The sequence below is a fragment of the Panicum virgatum genome, chromosome 1N (assembly GCF_016808335.1).
Source record: "Panicum virgatum strain AP13 chromosome 1N, P.virgatum_v5, whole genome shotgun sequence".
Taxonomy (NCBI): domain Eukaryota; kingdom Viridiplantae; phylum Streptophyta; class Magnoliopsida; order Poales; family Poaceae; genus Panicum; species Panicum virgatum.
The window spans coordinates 55,283,270-55,304,389 of NC_053145.1; the positions used below are offsets into that span (position 1 = coordinate 55,283,270).

The window sequence follows — 21,120 nt, forward strand, 5'->3', positions numbered from 1 at the left end:
TTTTTAAGCTTGGCTAGTTCCCAAAGAGCGTCGGCATGCTCGTTTGGTTCGACCATAGCGTCCATGAACAGCTCGACGTTGCCTGACCACTCTTCAATATCGTCGAACGGTTCAAAGTTCTCGAGGACGTTCATGAAGCGATCAAAGTCCTGATCGAATTTGGACTCGACTGGTTTCGGAGTCCGAATGTGAGCAGATTTCGGTGAAGGATTCTGAGGTATCCTGGAGATAGACGGTCCCATCTGAACAAGCCGGGGTTTGTCTCACCAGCTCCCCCGTAGATTCCTCCTCCCGATTTTTGCTCTTTGTTTTGCAGAGTGCTTTCAGCCACCTTAATGCAGTTGGCAAGCTTCGGATTTACCCGATCGACCCTTGAGAGCATGTCGCAAGACCTCTTCTGCGGTGGGTTTAGTGCTTTAGGGTTCTGCTGTGGCGCAGATGAGCTGAGAGCGGTTTCTGCAAGTTTGATGCAGCCCTCAATTGATCGTGAAACTTGATCTACTCCGGCGAGTAGTTCTGAGTTTTTGGTCTTAGGGCGTTTGATTGTCTTCAGATGAGCCAGGTATTTTCCAAGAGTTTTGGAAAAGTAAGGCTTTTTGGAATCAGATTTTGTGTCGAACTCGACCAAATCGAGAGTTCGGTTTTGAGTTGTCACGTTCCTGGGTTGTCCGAGTCGAGTTCGGGTGGAACTTTTTTCTCGTCGGATGCCGGCGAGTTGGGAGCGGGTTTTCGATTTAGGCGAGTTAGGCGTGATAAGATGGCTGGAAAAGCCTCCCGTTCCATCAGCCGTGCAAGCCCAGGAACCGAAAACGAAAGTCGTGCCTTCTGGCACGCTATTGGCGTTGCTTGATCCGGCCATCGAATTCGTTGGTGAACTCGCCGAATCCCCTACCTGGCGTGCCAGCTGTCGGTGTTTACCGCCAAGCCTGCTCAGGGATACCCTTAGCAGTCGGGTTTGTAGGTAGGGATCGACTGCTCTAGAACTCGATGGTACAAGGAACACAAAGATTTAGACAGGTTCGGGCCGCGAGTTTGCGTAATACCCTACGTCATGTGTGGTTTGTATTGTCTTAGGTGTTGATGATTGTTCGGAGGGGGTCCCTGCCCGCCCTTATATATCCGGGGGGACAGAGTTACATGGAAAGTCCTAGCCGAGTACAGTTGGAGTCCTACTACAACACAATCGGGTAGTTTCCTTTGTACTGCAGCTAGTTCTATGTCTATTCGGGTAGTTACAAAAGAGGTAAGGTATATCCATGATCTATCCCTTACTCTAGAACATTATATATCTATAAGCAGTCCCGCTATTCTGGGTCTGACAAATTCCCAAAACTTGCAAACAACAGATGTCTGTGGGTTGGAGATGCCCTAATGCAAAAATTCTGCAGATTACTCCCTATTTCGTTTTACCTGATGCTGTGGAGTACTAGATTTACAACATTTCCTAGGTCCATTTTCCAAAAGGCTGTGTTTATTGGTCTTTTATTTTTTTTCACAAATGATATCAGTGTCTTCAAGTCGAGGCAAGGCATTTCCCATGGTTGCTTACTAAGTGCCCGACTGTGATATTTTTGTTGAGGATTCTTGGTTGTTGCTAAATCTATTTTCTCCCTCGAGGATTGCCCAAATTAGACTACAAAAGCCGCTTGACAAAAAATAAAATGATGAATGACAATAACCCTTGGACATTATATTGACGAAGACGATTAGAAAATGCGTCCAATGCTTAATGTATATTGCAGCAGGATTATGTATTATCTTATTATTTGGCCAACAAACGGAGTCTCCACGTTCGCTCTCAAGGCCTAGAAATTCTCACATTAATCGGAAAAAATAAAAAAATAAAAAATTACCCACCACTACCATTATGATAAAATTTGGCCAAAATACTCATGTGCCTAATTAAAAATCACCCACCAATGCCATTATAAAAAATTAAATATAAAATATCATTTGGCTAACAAAAATTAATCAAAATAAAATGAAAATAATTAAATTGTTATTGTAGGTAGATAATATTTTAATTATTTTAACTAATAATAGGATATAATTTACGATAATGAACAGAGTGATGTATGATAAAAAAATAGTATAATCTTTATCTATTATCTTATTATTTGGCCAACAAACGGAGTCTCCACGTTCGCTCTAAAGGCCTAGAAATTTCCACATTAATCGAATAAAAATAAAAAAATTATCCACCACTGCCATTATGATAAAATTAGCCCAAAATACTCCTGTGTCTAATTAAAAATCATCCACCAATGCCATTATAAAAAATTAAATATAAAATATCACTTAGCTAACAAAAATTAATCAAAATAAAACGAAAATAATCAAATTGTTATTATAGGTAGATCATATTTGAATTGTTTTAACCAAGAATAAGATATAATTCACGATAATGAACAGAGTGATGTATGATAAAAAATAGTATAATCTTTAAGTAAGAATACAACAATATGCGAATTTTTGAATTTTCAATAATAGCCGTGCAAATGCGCGAGCTATACGTCTAGTTCGTTAGTATAAAACGTACCGTATTCATCAGCTTGTAGCACTATTCGGAGTCTCAGATGATCCTTATTAGTTATTACTGTCCCGTTGAGGATCAAATTTATTTTCTACTTCCGGGCTAAATGCACTAACCTGAATTAGTGAATTCTGAAACAACAGAGTGACATCAACTGAGATATGATCTGATCCTAAACATGGGCTAGCACTGAGCCACGGAGTGCGGAACCCGCGGGAACGCTCTTGTGCCGCGACAATTGCGATCATCCTCTACGCACTAACCACTCCTTTTTTTCATCCGTCCACATCCATCACCGATAAAGGAAAAAGATTTCAAGTACAAGAGGGTACCTTCCTGCCTTTTGCATGGCTCTCATCTCCCCCGAATCATAATTCTAAAACCCTAGCCCCCTCGTCACTTCTTTATTATTGTCGGTACCCTATAACAGGGATACTCACTCCTACTGCGGCAAGGCAGGACTCGCGTAATCATCCGTAACTACGCCATAAGGGGCGGAGCAGCCGGGCCCCATGGGTCCGGCTCTTACCTCACCAGGCCAACGGCCCCGGACCCGCTCCCCGCTCTGGGACGGGTCCGGTGACGCCACGTGTCCCTGAGGAGGGGAAGCTCCGCGTCTTAACAGCCGGGGGCCCCGGACCTCCCACGGGGTTCTGGACCCCATATACTATCCGGACCCCTCAGCGGGGAGGGAACAGACACCCTGCATGGGGCAGGTCCGGAGCCGCCACGTGTCCGCAGGCGCAGGCACTCGCGCGGCCGCAAGCTTCCTCGGGAAGACTCGCCCACCTACCGCGTTCAATACGGGAGACGTAAGTGCGCTCGGCCACAGCAGAGCCCGAGGCGACTTTTGCCAGGCTGCACTGTTAATCGCACGTTACCAAGGCACACAGTGTAGCCGTTGGCGCCGCCCACGCCACACATGTCAGTCTGCTACGCCAGTTGGACACGACGGCTCGCCTTCGCCCATCATGACACCTACGCGGTAGACCCAACAGTCTACGCCGCAACCTACACTACCTCAACGGGCGCCTAGCCGACGGGACAGGTGAATCCACTCCTCGGTCAAATAGTCCACAGGGTGATGAAGCGTATCCGGGGAGATATTCTCGACCACTGTAGCACCATTAATGCCTTCTGCACAGTATACTATACATCCGCGTTGGACCCACCTGTCGGGGTCTCAACGCCTGTGTGCGCGTCCCCTTGGGCTATAAAAGGGAGACGCCCGTTAGAGAAATGTCAAGGCCGAAGAAGTCCCGACAGAGGCCAGTATCCAGTATGAGCAGATGATAGATTCATTCATATGCAAGAGCAATACAACTCATAGTGGATGCAGGGTATTACGCCCCGGCGGCCCGAACCACTCTAAATCCTCGAGTGTTCTTGTGTTCTTGCTCCCTAGGTAGACCTGCCGAATCGCTTAGCGCTTCCCCGAGTACTCACCCTCTGGGATTAGGCGGGTGCACTACGCCACCCAGCTGTGGGTCTGCACAAACCACAACAATTATTTACCCCCGCTTTAACTACTTTTTAGGCTAATCCATGATTAAATCCAAGGAACGCCACAGAAGAAGGTGATGTCCTAATGAGCCGATGAGCGAGTGCGTGGCCTCGTCGCCTGCGCCTTTTCCCCAGCACGATAGCAACCGCCGATCGAAACCTTTGTGCGGCTACCAAATTAGCATTAGATTACATAATAATCCTTGGGACAGAGATGCTCCGTCTGATAAGAGATCAGGAGGAGCGAACACTCTCGCCTTTTCCTGCGTCACTGGTGAGTGGTGATCGAGCACCCGAGCGTTCTGAATTTCTGATCGCCTTTTGCTTGTTGGAACTGTGGTGAGCGAAGCAAGGGCGCGGCTACTAACCAGGAGCAGCGCTGACGTGTCAACAGATAATGAGCTGCGGAGCACTGACGTGTCTATCGGCAGTCACTTCTATGGGATGTCACTGTGACAGTGTGTGGCAAGGCGTGCCAGGTCAGCGGTAGAAGCTGGGCCTGTGTGGATTCTGATTTAGCTGGGATTTAGGTGGTGGATTAGCGATAAGAGGCAGACCTAATATGCATGTAATGGCGGGTCCCGGGTCTAATCTCGTGGACGGACGGAAGCATGCAGCAGCAGCAGAAGCAGCAGATGGTGCGCCTGCCGAACTTGTAATTTTGTGAGGTTTTCCGGTCTAGAAAAGAGGGCTTATGTCTTTGACCTAACATGTACAGGACACATGTTCACAGCGTAGTTTTCTTTTAGTGACAACTGATAACAACAGCGGCGAGTAGATATTTGTTCTCGGACTCTGTTTTTTTTTATTTGGCAACACAGGAGGCTTAAAGAGACCTTCACAAGGCATGTCAAAAAAAGTTAATACTCTCACAAAAATTAGAAATATTCGGTCATCAATTTGGTAGATTTTTGGATGGATCTATTCTATTTTCTAAAAAATACTCACCTTGACATTATAAAAATAATCTAAATTACCTCACCTATACCATTATGAAATGAGAAATTTTACAATGACTGAAAATATAGGAGCCGTCCATATGATAAAATCCTACGGTGGTGAAAGTAGGAAGTACCTAGGATAAAGTACCTGATACTTCCAAATATGAGACCAAGTAAAAAAGAGGGATCGAATACTAATTTAATTTAATTTATTTTTTATAAAGACTTTCCAAAGATCAACGGCTAAAAAAATTCAAGGTGAAAATAACTGAAAGTACCCATTGGTAATTTACAATCATTGTAAAAGAGCTCTATGAAAATAGTCTAAAGTAACTCACTAAATACATATAAAAATTAGAAACCATGCATCTACATCCAGAGCAAACCTAAAGAACCCATCTATGCACTGGCGGAGCTACGTTGTGGCCAAAGGGGGCCATGGCCCCTCTGCCTATGCAAATTTTCCACTAGGTGAACAATAATGTTGACACTGTTCATCATATTAACAACTTAATTACCACGCCTGCCCCCCCCCCCCCCTCAATGTTCAAGCTCCGCCACTGCATCTATAGCACTCTTACAGGTAATCTAGACATAATGACTTCCTAAATCCGCATCTAAATGACACACCTTAGTATCCCGTAGATCTACATCCGAATCACATATCTTTGTCATTATGAAAGATATCACAAAATACTCATATATATGGTTATATAAATTACCCGCTTCTCACGATTGTATATAGAAAATATCAATGGCTCATGCAAGAGCACGGGTTGAGAAACTAATAGAGCTTCATTCGCAGAGGAAGCAACTTGATGAAAAGACGGCATGCATACGCATGCTTGCGTGCCACCCTGCTTGCCATGAGGTAGTAGTCCATGCATCCCAGCTCACGAGCACCTCAGATTTGCCGCGGCCTCCACACGCGTGCCGAGACATGGCAGCTGGTGAACACCGTATCTATCCATGGCCAGCGTCAAGCACGAGTGCAAAGCAACACAACGCTACTAGCTCCTAGTGTCAAGTGACTCAGTGATGCCTCGAAAGTTTTGGCCTATGATTTGTCCGACTCCGACCAACTTGTAGGCGAATGCTACATGCACGCAACAAGCACTGTCACTACACATGAACCGGTGTGCGTGTGGTTAAATCCTCGCTCCGTTTCCTGCTCCCTGTGGACGAATACAGCCAAACGTTATCGTGTCCTTAGAGCAGCACCAGCGTATAAATCATAAGCTACTGCTAAGGTTGGACATGTCATCCGGATATTATTTAGAACAAAACTCTCCAGTGTGTAGCTAAGCATGTCAAATCCTACCTAAAAAAATATTCATTCTTGCCTAATTTTCCTCGTCCACTACCAATTTCCTTCTCGCGGGGTTACCAGGATAGTGAATAAAAATATTATTTTATTTGAAGCACCGGCGTGAAATCAAGCTATACTGCACATCGTTGGTGTAGGAATAGGGAATCTTTCTCCGGTGCAGTTCCTTTGGAACGTCCCCATCCAATCGAAAAGAATGTCCGAGCCCTAACGTCACAGTACAGACTAGTACAGTCTACGGAGCAACGCGCCAACGCCATAGTGCGTTACTAACTGTAGCAAGCAACCAATTGCATGCACCACCCTACGCGCAGTCCCAGGTGTTACTGATCTACCCGTTGGCGTCAACGCATTTCACTGTAAAGGAACAGTTGCAGCTTCTAATACCAACAAAACACTAGCTAGTGTAGTGTAGTGCAGTGTGCCACGTTGACGCCATTATATTGTACTAGCTGGTACACATCACTTGCACGGCCATCGCACCAATTTGCACGTACGATCCTGTCGACTCCACCAGAACGAGGAACGCGCGCCATGCCAAGAAAGTGACCGATCGTACGTGCACCACCTGATCCTCAGTAGCACCAGCATCGTCGCCGTGCTTGCCTCCATCATCCTCCGGTCGACCTCACCGTATTCTCTGATGCCACACCAACAAGCCGGCAAGCCCGGCCGGAAGCACTTACCCCAACAGTGCCCAGCCCTATCGCCCCGGGGCTCCTGGTACGGCGACTCTGATCGGCACGACGGCACGCACGATCGGTCTCGGCGGCTTCAGGTGACTCGGCGTCCCATCGGCCGGCGACGCCTCCGTACGTTATCATCGGAGTGCTCGACACTGTGCGCCATCCACCAGCATTGTACTGGGTACTGAGTGCCTGGCGACCGCTACTGCTTCCGAAAGAAGTAGCCAGTGAGGACGAGAGGCGCGTACGAGAAAGCGCGGCAGGGGTGTACGGCGATGCTAGCTGCCGACACGCCATGCCGGGGCACGCTGGTGCGGAGGGTCGGCCAGTGCAGGAGGAGAGGGCCGTCGGGCCGTCGCCGCCGGTCGGCCGCAAGTTGAAGTTGGCGCGTCACATGGATACGATACACTCCGTCTCCGGCGGCCGGCCGGGTCGCTCTGTCGTTTGGTTACAGCTGCGGCGTGCTGAGCGACCCTGATAATTGCAGCTCTCGCCTCCCTCCATTTCATGGCCAGCGGATGCTGATCTGACGGGCACACTAGCACGCTGCTGCTGATCACCTACTCCTCGATCGGCTACGATTGACGCGAACGGCTAGACGAGATCACCCCTTTTCGTAAAAAAAAAAAAGGGTTCGTGATGAGAAGAAATCACTGTCCGGGAAATCCTTGTGTGCTCCTTTCCAAAAGAATTTTCCTTTTTACGCTGAAAGAGGTATCGTGGTAACTATTTCTTTTTTCTTTTTCATTTTCTGTGGGAAAGGGAAGGAAAGTAAAGGGAACGGGGGAGTAGGAAACAGCCGTGCATGCGTCTACTATCTACAAAAATGTGACTGGCCGGCTAGGTACAAAATGGCTAGCCACCGGCTAGCACGCAGTGCGCGCGTAGCGCAAGTACAAAGAGTACCACGGGATCCACGATATCGATCCAGCGGCTTCTCCGCTTTTTCGTTGCACTTTTGTGCTAAGACCTGGCCTTCGAATATGCTCCAAAAATCCGATTTGGCTATGATTGCAACCTGCAGCTGCATTTGGACTCTCTTCGATCCAAAGTACATTTTCTTCAAGCAGATGAGCCGGCCGACCCTTCGTTCCAGATTTGTATGGCTGCTCAGTTTCTGTCTCGTTTATAGCTTTTCCGGGGCATTTTTTTCGTCACGTTTATATTGTTGCATGGACAACTTGGTGAAGATGAAGAGTAGTATATGATTGACGAGGATATTTCTTATCAGAAGATTTGGGGAAATTCATGTATTTCTTTGGGAACTCTATGACATTTCGTGACGGTGGGCGCGAAGAAGATTCGCTTTGGGGAAATTCATATATTTGTTTGGGAAATTCATCTATTACTATAGATGGCCAACCGGGCTGCCCGGGCATGGCACGGCCCGAGCACGGCACGGCACGGCGGCGCCGTCGTGCCGTGCCGCGTAGTGCCCCCGTGCCGGCATCCCGGCCTAGGCACGGACCGACGAGGCCGCCGGCGTGCCGTGCCGTGCCCCGGGGTACGACAGCATGCTAGGCCGGGGGGCGGCGGCCTACGCGGGGGCGACGGCGGTGGCCGGGGAGGCGGGGACGACCGGCGCAGGCGGCGGACGCGACGCGAGAGAAGCAGCGCGGCGGTGGCAGCAGCGCGGCGCGAGCGGCACGACCGCGCGCGAGGGAGAGTGCGGCCCGTGGTGAGAGAGAGATTAGGGTTTCCTTGTTTATATGGGCTATTGAGTTATTGGGTTGTTGAACGGGCCATCATCCTGTCGGCCCATTAACCGGCCCGTGCCCGTGCTAGTGCCGCGGGCCGCTTCGCTGGCCCAAGCACGGCCCAGCGCCTGGCACGAGTACGGCACGGGCCGGGTCGTTCTCGGGCCGTGCCCATGCCGGCCCAGCGGGCTCGGCCTAGTTGGCCAACTATATCTATTACTAGTTAATGACGCCGAAGGATGTGATATTGAATTGTCTAGTGCACCGTCACACATACAAATCTGATACTCTCCATTCCAAATTATAAATCATCCCAAGAATCTTGGAGAGTCAAAATTTTCCAAGTTTGACTAAATTTATACAACAAGATAATAACATTTATGATACCAATTAAGTATCATTAGATTCTTTGTTAGTTATATTTTCATAGTATACCTATTTGATGTCGTAAATCTTTGTGTTTCTCTCTATAGTTTTGGTCAAACTTTGAGATGGTTTGACTCTCCAGGTTTCTTGGAATGACTTGTAATTTGGAACGGAGGGAGTACTAGAGTGCTCCAAGTACTATTGTAAAGATACGCGAGCGCGACGCGCGCAGGGAGGTGCGGTCCGTGTTGGAAATATACCCTAGAAGCAATCATATTTCCTTTTATTCATGGTTAATAAAGTGTTCCTTAAATATTCATGGATGATAACTTGCATTGATTAATGCTTATGTGAAGTATTTGTGAAACTCTTTACTTGTATGAATATTCTAAAGTGTTCCTAGTCGGAGTTCATATGAGGACACACATGAATATTAGACTAGCACATGTATTAGTTGATTGACTACGTTTCACAAGTCATGGCCATGGTGATGTCAAACTAATAATGTGGGCTCATGTGAGACATGAGATTGAACTGACCCAACACGAGATGATGACTTCTCATTACACAATATGTATGTTGTGTCCTAAGACCTGAGATCGTCGTATGTACTCAAGATGTGAACTGGCTTACTTAGGAGCCATCAAATGCTGCATCGTAACATGGTAGTCATAAAGGTGGCTTTCGGGTCTGTCAAGAAGCATGCTGTGAGACATAGTCGGTCAAGATGGGATTTGCCCCTCTCTACAAGAGAGAGATATCTCTGAGCCCCTCGAGTGATTCGGATCAGAAAATGCATGGCCATGCTGGGGTTAAGAGTTAACCAAGGATTCCGAGTCACAGGATCAAGAAAGAGTGGTCAGCTTTAAGCTAGACTAAATATCGTGAGGCAAAGGGAACAACATGTATATGATATTGTGGCGGCTCGTCTGATATGATCTTTGTGTGCGTATAGGAGTTAACATGTCTTGCTAGAGGCCACTGTCTACTATTGGGCCGAGTAAGAGTACTTGGGCCATGTCTATTCGCATATGAGTCCATAGGGTCACACACTTAAGGGTCAGAAGTCTAATGAGGATGAGATCCAAATTAGACTGGGCTTAGATGCACTAATGAGCTTCAATTGGCCCATTAGGGGATGACTAAGGTGGGGCCCATGGAATCCCACCTAAGGGGCGCCCAAAGATGCTATAAATACAGAAGGGTTACTGTTCACGTGATGCAGGACGACACCTAAGATTGGAAATGGCCAAGGCCTCTTGATGCAGGACGACACTACTGTTTTCCCACTTCCGATACATTTCCTCTTTTGCAGTTGACACAAGTATACTGAAACCATCCATGACCATTTTGCTACATTTTACCAGATCCAAACCAGCCTTTAGTGTCATTCGCTTCGTTCCCCAATGTGGAGTGACAATCTCACAATTGCCAAGCACCAAAGGCCCTCTAGCAACATTTCCCCCATCAAAACCGTAGAAAGAAAAGAAAACTGGCCCACAACTTTGTGGCGAACAAACATATATTTAGCTAGGATGATGAAAAGAAACCGCATCCTATCTGAACGTACCACCACACTAGTGCCCCTATTGCCGATCCACTCGCGCGCATTTTCCTCTAGCGCGCCAATCCCCCTTTCTCAGAAATGCATGCATGTCTGGCTGCTGCACTTGGTCTCAGCCCTGCGGCTTTTGTGCGCGAGGTTGGTCTTCTCCATCCTCCAACCCCTGCCACCAGCATTAGCCCCCCCCCCCCCCCCCCCCCCCCCCCCACGTCAAAGTCCAATACCCTCCCTCTCCTGCTATATATATACCAGTCGATCTCCAGCTTTCTCACAACATATTCCAAGCCGAGCAGAGCAGGTCCTTTGCCAAGAAACCTTGGGCTTCCTCTCTAGGAAGCTGCAAGTGTGGCCACTGAAGCAAAAGCAACGAGCAGAGAGAGAGAGAGAGAGAGAGAGAGAGAGAGAGAGGAAGAGGTCAACCTCGTAGCAGTACTGCTGGTACATAAACCCTGCAGGCAGGGTCACATTCTGCCGCGGCGTTCCCGCGCGCTTACAATAGGGACCCAACCGGTCTTGGCATCCGCACTCGTCTGCCGGCCAGCATGGACGCCACCGCGAGGGAAGCGCAGGGTGGTCTGGAATGGCGGGTGACGGTGCCGGAGGGCGCGTCGGTGGCGGTGGAGCACGAGGCCGGCGCGGCCGCGAGGGCGTGGGCGTGGGCGCTCGCCCGCGTGGCCGCGGCGTGGAGCGCGGTGGCGGGGCTCGCCAGGAAGGTGTGGAGGATCGGGGCGGACGATCCCCGGAGGGCGGTGCACGGGCTCAAGGTCGCCCTCGCGCTCGCGCTGGTCTCCGTGTTCTACTACTCCAGGCCCCTGTACGACGGCGTCGGCGGGGCTGCCATGTGGGCCATCATGACGGTCGTCGTCGTCTTCGAGTACACTGTTGGTGAGTCGATCGCCAGCTTCTTCTTCAGAGATGGATTAATTCAGAGTTTGCAGCAGCTTTGCAGAGTTGGCGACTCCATCAGCGTGCATGCAAATGCATGGCATGGATGTGTGATTTGGACTTGGTTGCTGACTGTCTTTGTCACGTGAGCAGGTGGCAGCGTGTACAAGTGTTTCAACAGAGCCGTGGCGACGGCGAGCGCCGGCGTCCTCGCGCTCGGCGTGCACTGGGTGGCCGGCAAAACCGGCAAGTTCGAGCCGTACATCCTCACTGGCTCCCTCTTTCTGCTCGGTACGTATCCTCTCGCGTGCAGTTGTGGGTCCCTGCTGAAACCGACAGGTCACCATGAACGCGCAGCGCTGACGCCAGAACGAACTGAAAAAACGTGCAGCGGCGGCAGCCACCTTCTCGCGGTTCATCCCGACGGTGAAGGCGCGGTTCGACTACGGCGTCACCATCTTCATCCTGACGTACAGCCTGGTGGCCGTCTCGGGGTACCGCGTCGACGAGCTGGCGGCGCTGGCGCAGCAGCGGCTGTCCACCATCGCCATCGGCATCTTCATGTCCCTCGCCGTCGCCGTGTTCATCTGCCCCGTGTGGGCCGGCCAGGAGCTGCACCACCTCACCACCCGCAACATGGACAAGCTCGCCGACGCCCTGGAGGGCTGCGTCGAGGACTACTTCGCCGGGGGTCCCTCGCAGGCCAAGTCCGGCGGGTACAGGTGCGTGCTCAACGCCAAGGCGTCCGAGGACGCGCAGGCGAACCTGGCGCGGTGGGAGCCGCCGCACGGCCGGTTCGGCTTCCGCCACCCCTACGCCCAGTACGGCAAGGTCGGCGCCGCCATGCGCGCCTGCGCCTACTGCGTGGAGGCCCTGGGCAGCTGCGCGGGCGCCGAGGCGCAGGCGCCCGAGCCCGCGAAGCGGCTCCTCCGCGACGCGTGCGCGCGGGTCGCCGCGCGGTGCGCGCGGGTGCTCCGGGAGGCGTCGCGCTCCGTCGCCACGACGATGGCCTCCCGGGCGCTGGACTTCGCGGCGGCGGACATGGACACGGCGGTGCACGAGCTGCAGGGCGACATGCGGTCCCTCCCGTCCGCGCTGGCCGCGGAACTGGCGGGGACGCCGCTGGTGGACACGATGCCCGTGTTCACCGTGGCGTCGCTGCTGGTGGAGATCTCGGCGCGGGTGGAGGGCGTCGTGGACGCCGTCGACGAGCTGGCGACCCTCGCCAACTTCAAGCAGGTCGACGGCGACGATGATGACGACAAGAAGGGGGAGGCCGAGATGACGACGAAAGTGCACCCGCTGAACGAACCGGACACCGACGTCGAGGCGCCGTCACCGGAGACCCAGACAGCAGCCAAGGCATAAGCATCTCCAGCCTCTCGATATATATCCCCAAACCAGGACGACGGAATCATCAGACTGGACGAACTCGATAAGATTTACCCTGGTTACACCAAACCATTGCATTAGTATGGTTAATCCTGTAACTAAACTTCGATTAATTTCCGAGGAGGGAGCTCATGCGCCGCCCACAGCCTGGCATGGTCGCAACCTCGGGGTTTACGGGAATAAGACCTGCCGGAATATACAGCAGGTGTAGATGTACATAGGTTTCGAATCAAAGCATTGTTTGTATGCCAAGGATAGCCAGAGACAGAGCCAAGCAAAACGACGGCTCTACGACCCAGCCGTGCACTTGGATACCATACGAAAAAAGAAGGAACAAATAATGGGCAAATAAAGTGGTGACGAACTCTGACGATCAGGTCGCCAGCAGGCTGACCCATAAACATTTCTCCGGCGGCCGCATGTTTATTTTTCAATTGTTTTCCGCCGCACATTGTTGCATTACAGCCGCGCGACGCACTAGCTGCCGGGGGGGGGGGGGGGGGGGGGGGGGACGACGCATCGACGGGACCTATGGGTCTGGCGCCGGTGCGCGCGCGTTGCCTCACGATCGCCAATTCGCCATGGCTCTCGCTCGCCGCTCGCGGATTGCAGGATGAGGAAAAGGCAGGGCGCACCAGCTCCGCCCCCGCGTGCGACGGCGGCCGGCGTGCTGCGACCCATTATTCAGCCCAGGAGCGGGGGCACGGAAAGGAAAGGCGGCGTCGCCTCCGTGCTAGTACTCTACTTGACAGGGTTCAGACTTCAGAGGGGTCGGAGCTGGATGGGATTCGGCCCGGCTGCTAGTGGAGTACAAGCCTTGTGCACTGAAGGGAGAAACAACAGGTAGGGAGGCGGTCGATGACGACCCATGCACACATCTGGAGCGGCAGCAGGAGCGAGGATGGAAAGGGGACGGCTACCTAAAGCTAGCTGACGGGCCACTAGGCCGGCACCGGTTCCGGTCAGCTTGATCTTCTCAGGATCCGGCTAATTGGTTAGGGATAATGCTCCGTTTCCTTTTGCCAAGTATTCAATGGGAAGGGTAGGATGTAATGCATGGTACACGCAGAGCATTAAGCGAGCTGCGTGAGGATGAGAGGGACAACTGCGACCTTTAAAAACTTGGGTAGTGCCGCGCTTCTCATGAGCAACATGCGGAAAAAAAACCTGAAGATACGCGGTCATAAACTAGCACCCGGCCGGGAGCCCCGGACTCTTTATGCATCAACTTGGTCTGCAGTTTAAGCAACGATCGTCGGTGCAAAAGCTTCAAAGTTTCCTAGGTAACGATCGTCTTCTCAGCGTCAGAGTACTACGCACCTGGTGAGTTCTAACAGCTCCCACCGGATGAAGCAAGCATGTATTTTGGATTGACGGAGAACTGCAAGCGGTCCAATTCCCGAGCTAATCGATCTGCAAAATATTAGTCGTTTTAGATTTTTCTATATGTATACTTTTTTTCTATGCATGTCTAGGTGCATTATAAAATAAATATATTTAGATAAGCTAAAACGACAAATAATTTAAGACAGAATGAATATATAACAAGCTAATGGTGTACATACCGCTATGTCAAGAAGTTACAAACTTTATACGTAATAAAATATAGCAGCTTGAGGCTTGCTGGTTTCAACTTTCAAGTTTTGTGAGTTGCGAAATGCCAACGGCATCTCGAGCTGTACATAACTGCATACCTTATTTCTCCACATTGTTGTGGCATTACGCTTGGGCCGAAAAGAATGACAGTCGCCGCCACACCAACTGGTTCTAAGGCCCAAACCTACAATTTGCCAGGTTGTCCGATTGGGCCTAATAGCAGCGACTCTGTTGGGCCACTTCTATTCACGAAGGCAGGGACGATCCTGTCGTTCGTCAGAGCCTCAGAGAGAATATCGCGTCCCGTCGTCTCTACATCCTAAGGCTATCTGCAGTTCTGCACTCGGTGTTCCTCTATTTCCATCCTCTAAATAGAATATTTCTGCCTAGTCACGAAAATTCTTTATTTTATATTCAGTTTCGCTGCACTCATACATCCTCTATATTTCTCTTCTATCCCACCTACCAAACACTGGGGTCCACATGTCACCCTCTCCCTCTCCATTTTTTACTCCCAGAGGCCTCCTCCCTCCCCGTGTCTCCCTCTCTCTCTCCCTCGACTACCACCTCTGCTCCTCCGCCTCTCCCTCTCCGGCGAACGGAGATGCTCCTCTGCCGCACCTGCGGCCCCGGGTACCTGCGCGTGGCGGCCATCGTCGCCCCCGCACGCGTGACCGCGGCCCCAGCTCCCTTCCCGCACCGGCAGCGCGCGAGCAGGCAGCAGAGCAGCACGCACGGCTGCAGCCCCTTGTCCCTGCGCGCGAGCGGGCGGTGCAGCGGTGCGGCGGCCAGTGGCAGTAGTCGGGCGGGCGCGGAGGCTGGGGCGGTGGGGCCGACTTGACCGGCGACGCGGCTTCACCGAGCAGCACCCGCGGCGCCGGGTCGGGAGCAGGAGGCGGCGGCGGGAGGCGTCGGGGGACGAGGCCGGTCGTGGCGGTGGACGAGGTGCCTAGCTGCGGCGGACGACGGATGCGACGTCGGGGCTGCCGCAGCTCTCCGGCGAGGAATTGGAGGAGCAGGGAGCAAGGGCCCCGCGCGGAGCTCTCCTGGGCGGATCCACGCGCGCGGAGGCATACCGCAGGCGTAGCGGAGGCCGGCGGGGCTCGGCTCAGCTCTGGCGCGCCCAGCAGGGGCCCCTCTCTGGCGGCCTCGAGCTCGGCGCAGGCAGAGGAGCAGACGGAGCCGGCGGAGCTTGCGGTGGCGGCAAAGGAGCAGGGGCGGTCCGGGAGCAGCTGCAACCGGCGGAGGGGGGTGACGCGCGTGGGCCTGCGCCACATCGGCCGGTAGCGGACTTCCGTACATGCACTGAAAATGGAGGAACGGGGCTCTTCTGCTTGGATAGCGTAGAGCTCCCAGTATGCCGCTGCAGCAAAACGGGTCCTCCAGAAAGCTTTAGCGAGCGCCGGTGCGGATAGCCTAATCCCTCACGTGGATTCCTTTTTGGTGCTTTTGATAGCCGTTGCTGCAGATTTGGTACGGGGCAGTGAGAGGTTGGAGTTTTGATATTCAAGCAATGATTTTGAAGATTTGAAAGTTTGATCTTTCAAGAATCCTGATGATTATGTGTCTTGTTCATTGTTAACAACAACAACCAAAATTCAGCAAATTTTTTAGGTTCAAACGGAAATCCCATCGCTGTTTTGCTTTGCAGCGGCGGAAAACGAATCAAAACGAGGAGAGGGTTCCAGCCAAACCGAACTACTATTTCTCTCTTCCACCTTTTCCTCCGCACCGCCACCTACCTCCGTTATTCCTCGTCGCCTCCCACCTCCTTCCTCCCCGTGCAGGCCTCCGCTCCGCACCGCCAAATCCGTCGCAACCCTAGCCTAGCCTCGCCCGGCCCGCCCCCGCTCCTTCCATGTGCGCCGCCGCCGCCTCCCCGTGTTTGTAGCCGCCGCGGCGGGGAAGATCCCTCCCATCCCATGGGCGCCGGGCACGCCGCCGAGAGGACGCCGATCGAGGGAGAATGAGGTGCTGCGTCAGCCGCGTATCCTCCGCCGGGTGCCGGGCCATGGGTGTTGCGGGACGGGCCGACCCGACGTCGTCGCTGCGCAGCCGACGCTGTCTCCGCATGCGGCCGTCGTACGCACCGTTCTCCGAGCCCTTCACTGAACGCCCGGCACCCGCCGCCCCGTCCTCCCCCGCTGCCGCGCCTAGGGCGTAGCAGCCGCGCGCCGACCACCGCCTGCTCCGGCGATCTCGCTGGCCCATTGTTTCTCTCCGCTTCCTCTCTCTCCCCCTCTCTCGCTCGTAGATTCATTTGCTTGTTGGGGCCGATCCGGAATGGAGGTGTTTGGTGGTGGGGATGAAGTGCTCGATGCTGAATACGCGGAGATAGATCCAAGCGGGCGATATATGCGCGTAAGTTCCTTTTCGTCTTTATGTTGTCATGGATTCGTATTGCATTTTAGGTTGGTCTGATGTGAACGTGATTTGACATCTCCATGATGTTTCATTAAGCTTTCAAGGAAATGTTGGGTAAATGTTATGTTGCATCACGCAATTTTTACTGAAAAAAAATCTGTATGAAAAGAAAAGCTACACCTCTTGATGTTTATTCATATGTAGTCTATTGGCTGATACGGTTTTGATTAAAATATATTTTTTCTAAAAGTTGGATTGTTATTATCTGTAAAATTGTAGGCCTCCAATTTTTCGTGCTCGATTACAAACATAGGTCATGCAAAATGATCCACAAAAACGACATGACTCTGCCTGTTGTGTTGATCTGATTCTTTTTACCTGGTGCAGTACAATGTGATTCTGGGGAGAGGAGCTTTCAAGACTGTGTATGCCCTCTGCCCCTCAGCATCCTCTTTGTCCATTTTACATTTCCTTGTTAAATAGATTTCTTTGCCGGCAATTAGTTGTCTAACTTTCAAAATATTGGGAGAAAGATCATGCAAACCCGCAAGATGCAATTGAACGTATATGCAAGTTTTGGTTGGTTACAGACTTATAGCAACCACTATAATCAACATGTTTAAAGTAAATAATTTTTGCGAGGGTGTTGACTCGATTGATTCCTAAGGGATTTTAGTGGTTGACAATAACATAATCGTTTAATATATATCCTCCACAACTCTCTTTCATATCAGTATAAAGGCATTACTGTTACATGGCATTGCTGTTACCATGATGGCAAACATGGTAGTAGTGTTTTGATGTACTGCAACTCTGCAGGGACATGCTTGAAAATTCGCTAATCATAATGACAAATGTTTTTTTATACTGTCTTCAACTCTTTTAGAATATAAATTTGGGTATGTCTAAAATTTCGTATACCTTCATTAAATTTATCTAGTTACAAGGCATTTGATGAGGTCGAAGGTATTGAGGTTGCATGGAATCAAATCAACATAGATGAGGTGATGCAGTGTCCAGATAACCTTGATAGGCTCTACACAGAAGTCCATCTTCTGAAGTCTCTCAAGCATGGAAATGTAATTAAATTTTATTATTCCTGGATTGATGACCAGAATAAAACAATTAATGTCATCACAGAGCTGTTCACATCTGGAAGTCTCAGGCAGTAAGTAACCAGTACTGATATATTTCTTTGTTTCTGCTTCCGTGCTTATTAAAAATGATGCCGACTTTCTGCATTTCTAGTTACCGTAAAAAACATCCACGTGTTAACCTGAAGGCAATAAAGAACTGGGCAAGGCAGATTCTTCATGGGTTGGATTACCTACACAGCCACCAACCTCCAATTATCCACAGAGACTTGAAGTGTGATAATATTTTTGTTAATGGAAATCACGGGGAAGTTAAGATTGGAGATCTTGGACTAGCCACAGTAATGCAAACACCTAGGGCGAAGAGTGTCATTGGTAATGATTTTATCACTTCATTGCTTTGAATTCTCAATGTTATTATAACAAAATCTTCGATGACGTGATGTCCTTCAGTTTGGAGAGATAACAGATAATCTAGGTGACCATTTCAATGATATCACCAAATCTTTTAAAGTAATCTGTTAGCATGTTCAAAGCGATTTCATTATCTACTGATTACTCAAAGGAGAACTGGATTATAGGTTCCTAGGGATTCTTGATTGGATTTGAGCAACCAAGGGTACTACGATAGCACAGAGTTTGCCTGGATGGCATGTTATTTACTTACAGAGCAATTAACCATGTAGTGCTCCAACTTGCTGATATCTGCTACATGCATAAGTCTTTCCTGAATACAAGGCTTTTAAGTTCATGACTTACATGTCCTTAAATCGGCTTGCTTTGTACCTGAGGCCTCGGGTTGCTTTATCTGTAATACGTAACTGCACTTTGTTATATTATGCTAACACTAACATATAGTGTAGATGATTGTTAAATCCTTGTATATGCCTTTGACATATGGTCTTGTGGTTCTTGTGATTTGATGAATTTTTTTTATATTAATTATTATTATTGTTTGGTACCATGTTAACTGTTTTTTCATATGTTTGTCTTGATTCCTTTCTGATTTACCTGATACACTCCTATCATGTGGGGGTGTTCATCTTACTTTCTGCAGGCACTCCAGAATTCATGGCACCTGAGCTTTATGATGAGAGTTATGACGAACTTGTTGATATATACTCATTTGGAATGTGCTTGTTGGAGATCTTCACTCTTGAATATCCATACAGTGAATGTACGAATCCAGCCCAGATTTTTAAGAAAGTATCCACAGTAAGTGCTTCTTGACTTAAGTGTAGAGTTGTGTTATGGCACTACTAATCTAAAGTAACGCTCTACTGTAGGGGGTTAAACCTGCCGCATTGGCCAAAATTGCTGATCCTCAAGTAAAACAGTTCATTGAGAAATGTTTGGTTCCTGCTTCTGAGAGGTCATCTGCCAAAGAACTCCTGCAAGACCCATTTCTTTGCCTTGATAATAAACATGGTCCTGCTGTCCCAACGTTTTCTCCAGCGCCTAAAGCTGCAGCTATTTCTCTGGCATCTTTGCAAATGGACGTTGACACTTGTGAATCCAGCCCTGCTAGTTCAGGCAAGGAGAAGGGTTATGTTGCTCCACATGCACAAGTTCTGGAGTTCACGAGAACTAACAAAAATACAGAACTAAAGCTAAAGGGCGAGAAACTTGATAACAGCTCAGTCTCGCTGGTTCTGCGAATTGCTGATTTGTCTGGTATGCCTTACTTCGATACATTTCTTTTTGAACCCAAACTTTGGTGTCTTGGTGGTGCCTTACTGCCTTTCTATTTTCAGGTCATGCAAGGAATATCCATTTCCTCTTCTACTTGGATTCTGATACAGCTATGTCTGTAGCTGCAGAAATGGTTGAACAATTGGAGTTAGCGGACTGCGATGTTACTTTCATTGCTGATTTTATTGACCTTTTGATAGTGAATCTTGTTCCTGGTTGGAGGCCAGTAGATGATGCAGCAGCAAACTCGTATAGGCAGTCTGAAAGTGAACTTGCTATAGCTTCGCACTCCCACCAGGACATATCAGATTTGGTGCCTGATTATGCGTCAGTTTTTGGTATTCATCACAAAGATGTGAGCGCATCATCAAATGGTTACGTTGATTCTGTCTCAAGTGCAACTAACCCAGGCTCTGAAGGGTCAGACCAGTCAGTCATTTCTGTGCAGCTTGCTGGGAGTTCCAAAAGTGGAAGTGACTACGGGGCAGAGAATTATGGTTCTATGTACTGTGGTGGGTACAAAGAGGGAATCAATAAGCTAGACTTCAGCCATGTTTTGGGTGATGGGTCGCGGTCGATTTTCCATATAGATCAAGCATTGCATGGAGTTGGCCAGCAGTGGTTCCTCAATTTCTACTGCAGATAATCAAGATGTGCTGAATGGAGAGCTTGTTTTGATTGAAGCTCAGTACAAACATTTGGTTGATGAGTTGACAAGGATGCGGGAAGAGGCTATGGAAGGAGCTCGAAAAAAGTGGTTACCAGATAAATGATGTTTTTATTCAAATTCGGCATTTCATCTGAACATCATGGATGTTTGGATTTCATGTTCGAAAGTTTTAATTTTGGTTGCCATACAAGTGTGAGAAACGTTAATAATCTCGTTTAGTTGAAGCATTGTTGTAGTTTGCAATGCTACACAGCTTATAATCAGTTTGATCTCTGACGTTGGCTGTGACTTTTGGTTGGGGGCAGCCAAGACGGTATGGGATGGCAAGCCATAGTCTCGTTTTGTTTTAGGAAAATAGAAAAGATTATTCAGATGGTCTATCAACTCCGATGACTTCGGTACTCGAATGTTCCTCTCTGCGGGAAGTACCATATTATTCAGATGGTCTATCACACATCAGCTCTGCGTGAAGTACTCCCTCCGTTTCAAATTATAAGTCATTCTAAGAATTTTGGAGAGTCAAACCATTTTGAAGTTTGATCAAAATTATAGAGAGAAATATAAAGAATTATAACATCAAATAGATATACTATAAAAATATAGCTAACACATAATTTAATGATACTTAATTGGTATCATAAATGTTATTATCTTGTTATATAATTTTGGTAAAATTTGAAATTTTTTGACTTTCTAAGATTCTTAGAATGAATTATAATTTGGAACGGAGGGAGTACCATATTATTCAGATGGTCTATCACGCATCAGCACTCCCTTCACTGCAGACCTCGGCTGCCTTTCTGCAGTACC

General features: G+C 49.4%; 1 protein-coding gene and 1 pseudogene across 1 annotated transcript; both read left to right on the top strand.

Annotated features, from left to right (window-relative positions):
* Nucleotides 1-10,905: 10,905 nt before the first annotated feature.
* On the top strand, nt 10,906-13,146 carry LOC120656779 (aluminum-activated malate transporter 10-like). The gene is made up of 3 exons (XM_039934960.1): nt 10,906-11,502; nt 11,656-11,793; nt 11,894-13,146. Exons 1-3 carry the CDS (start codon nt 11,160-11,162, stop codon nt 12,868-12,870), a joined length of 1,458 nt encoding a protein of 485 aa, XP_039790894.1. The 5' UTR covers nt 10,906-11,159; the 3' UTR covers nt 12,871-13,146.
* Nucleotides 13,147-16,136: 2,990 nt separating this feature from the next.
* On the top strand, nt 16,137-20,690 carry LOC120656780 (annotated as a pseudogene).
* Nucleotides 20,691-21,120: the final 430 nt, after the last annotated feature.

Coding starts and splice junctions, on each gene's coding strand:
- LOC120656779 (XM_039934960.1), top strand. CDS start 11,160: ATGGACGCCACCGCGAGGGAAGCGCAGGGTGGTCTGGAATGGCGGGTG. Junction 11,503..11,655: donor CGTCTTCGAGTACACTGTTG/GTGAGTCGATCG, acceptor TCACGTGAGCAG/GTGGCAGCGTGTACAAGTGT. Junction 11,794..11,893: donor TGGCTCCCTCTTTCTGCTCG/GTACGTATCCTC, acceptor AAAAACGTGCAG/CGGCGGCAGCCACCTTCTCG.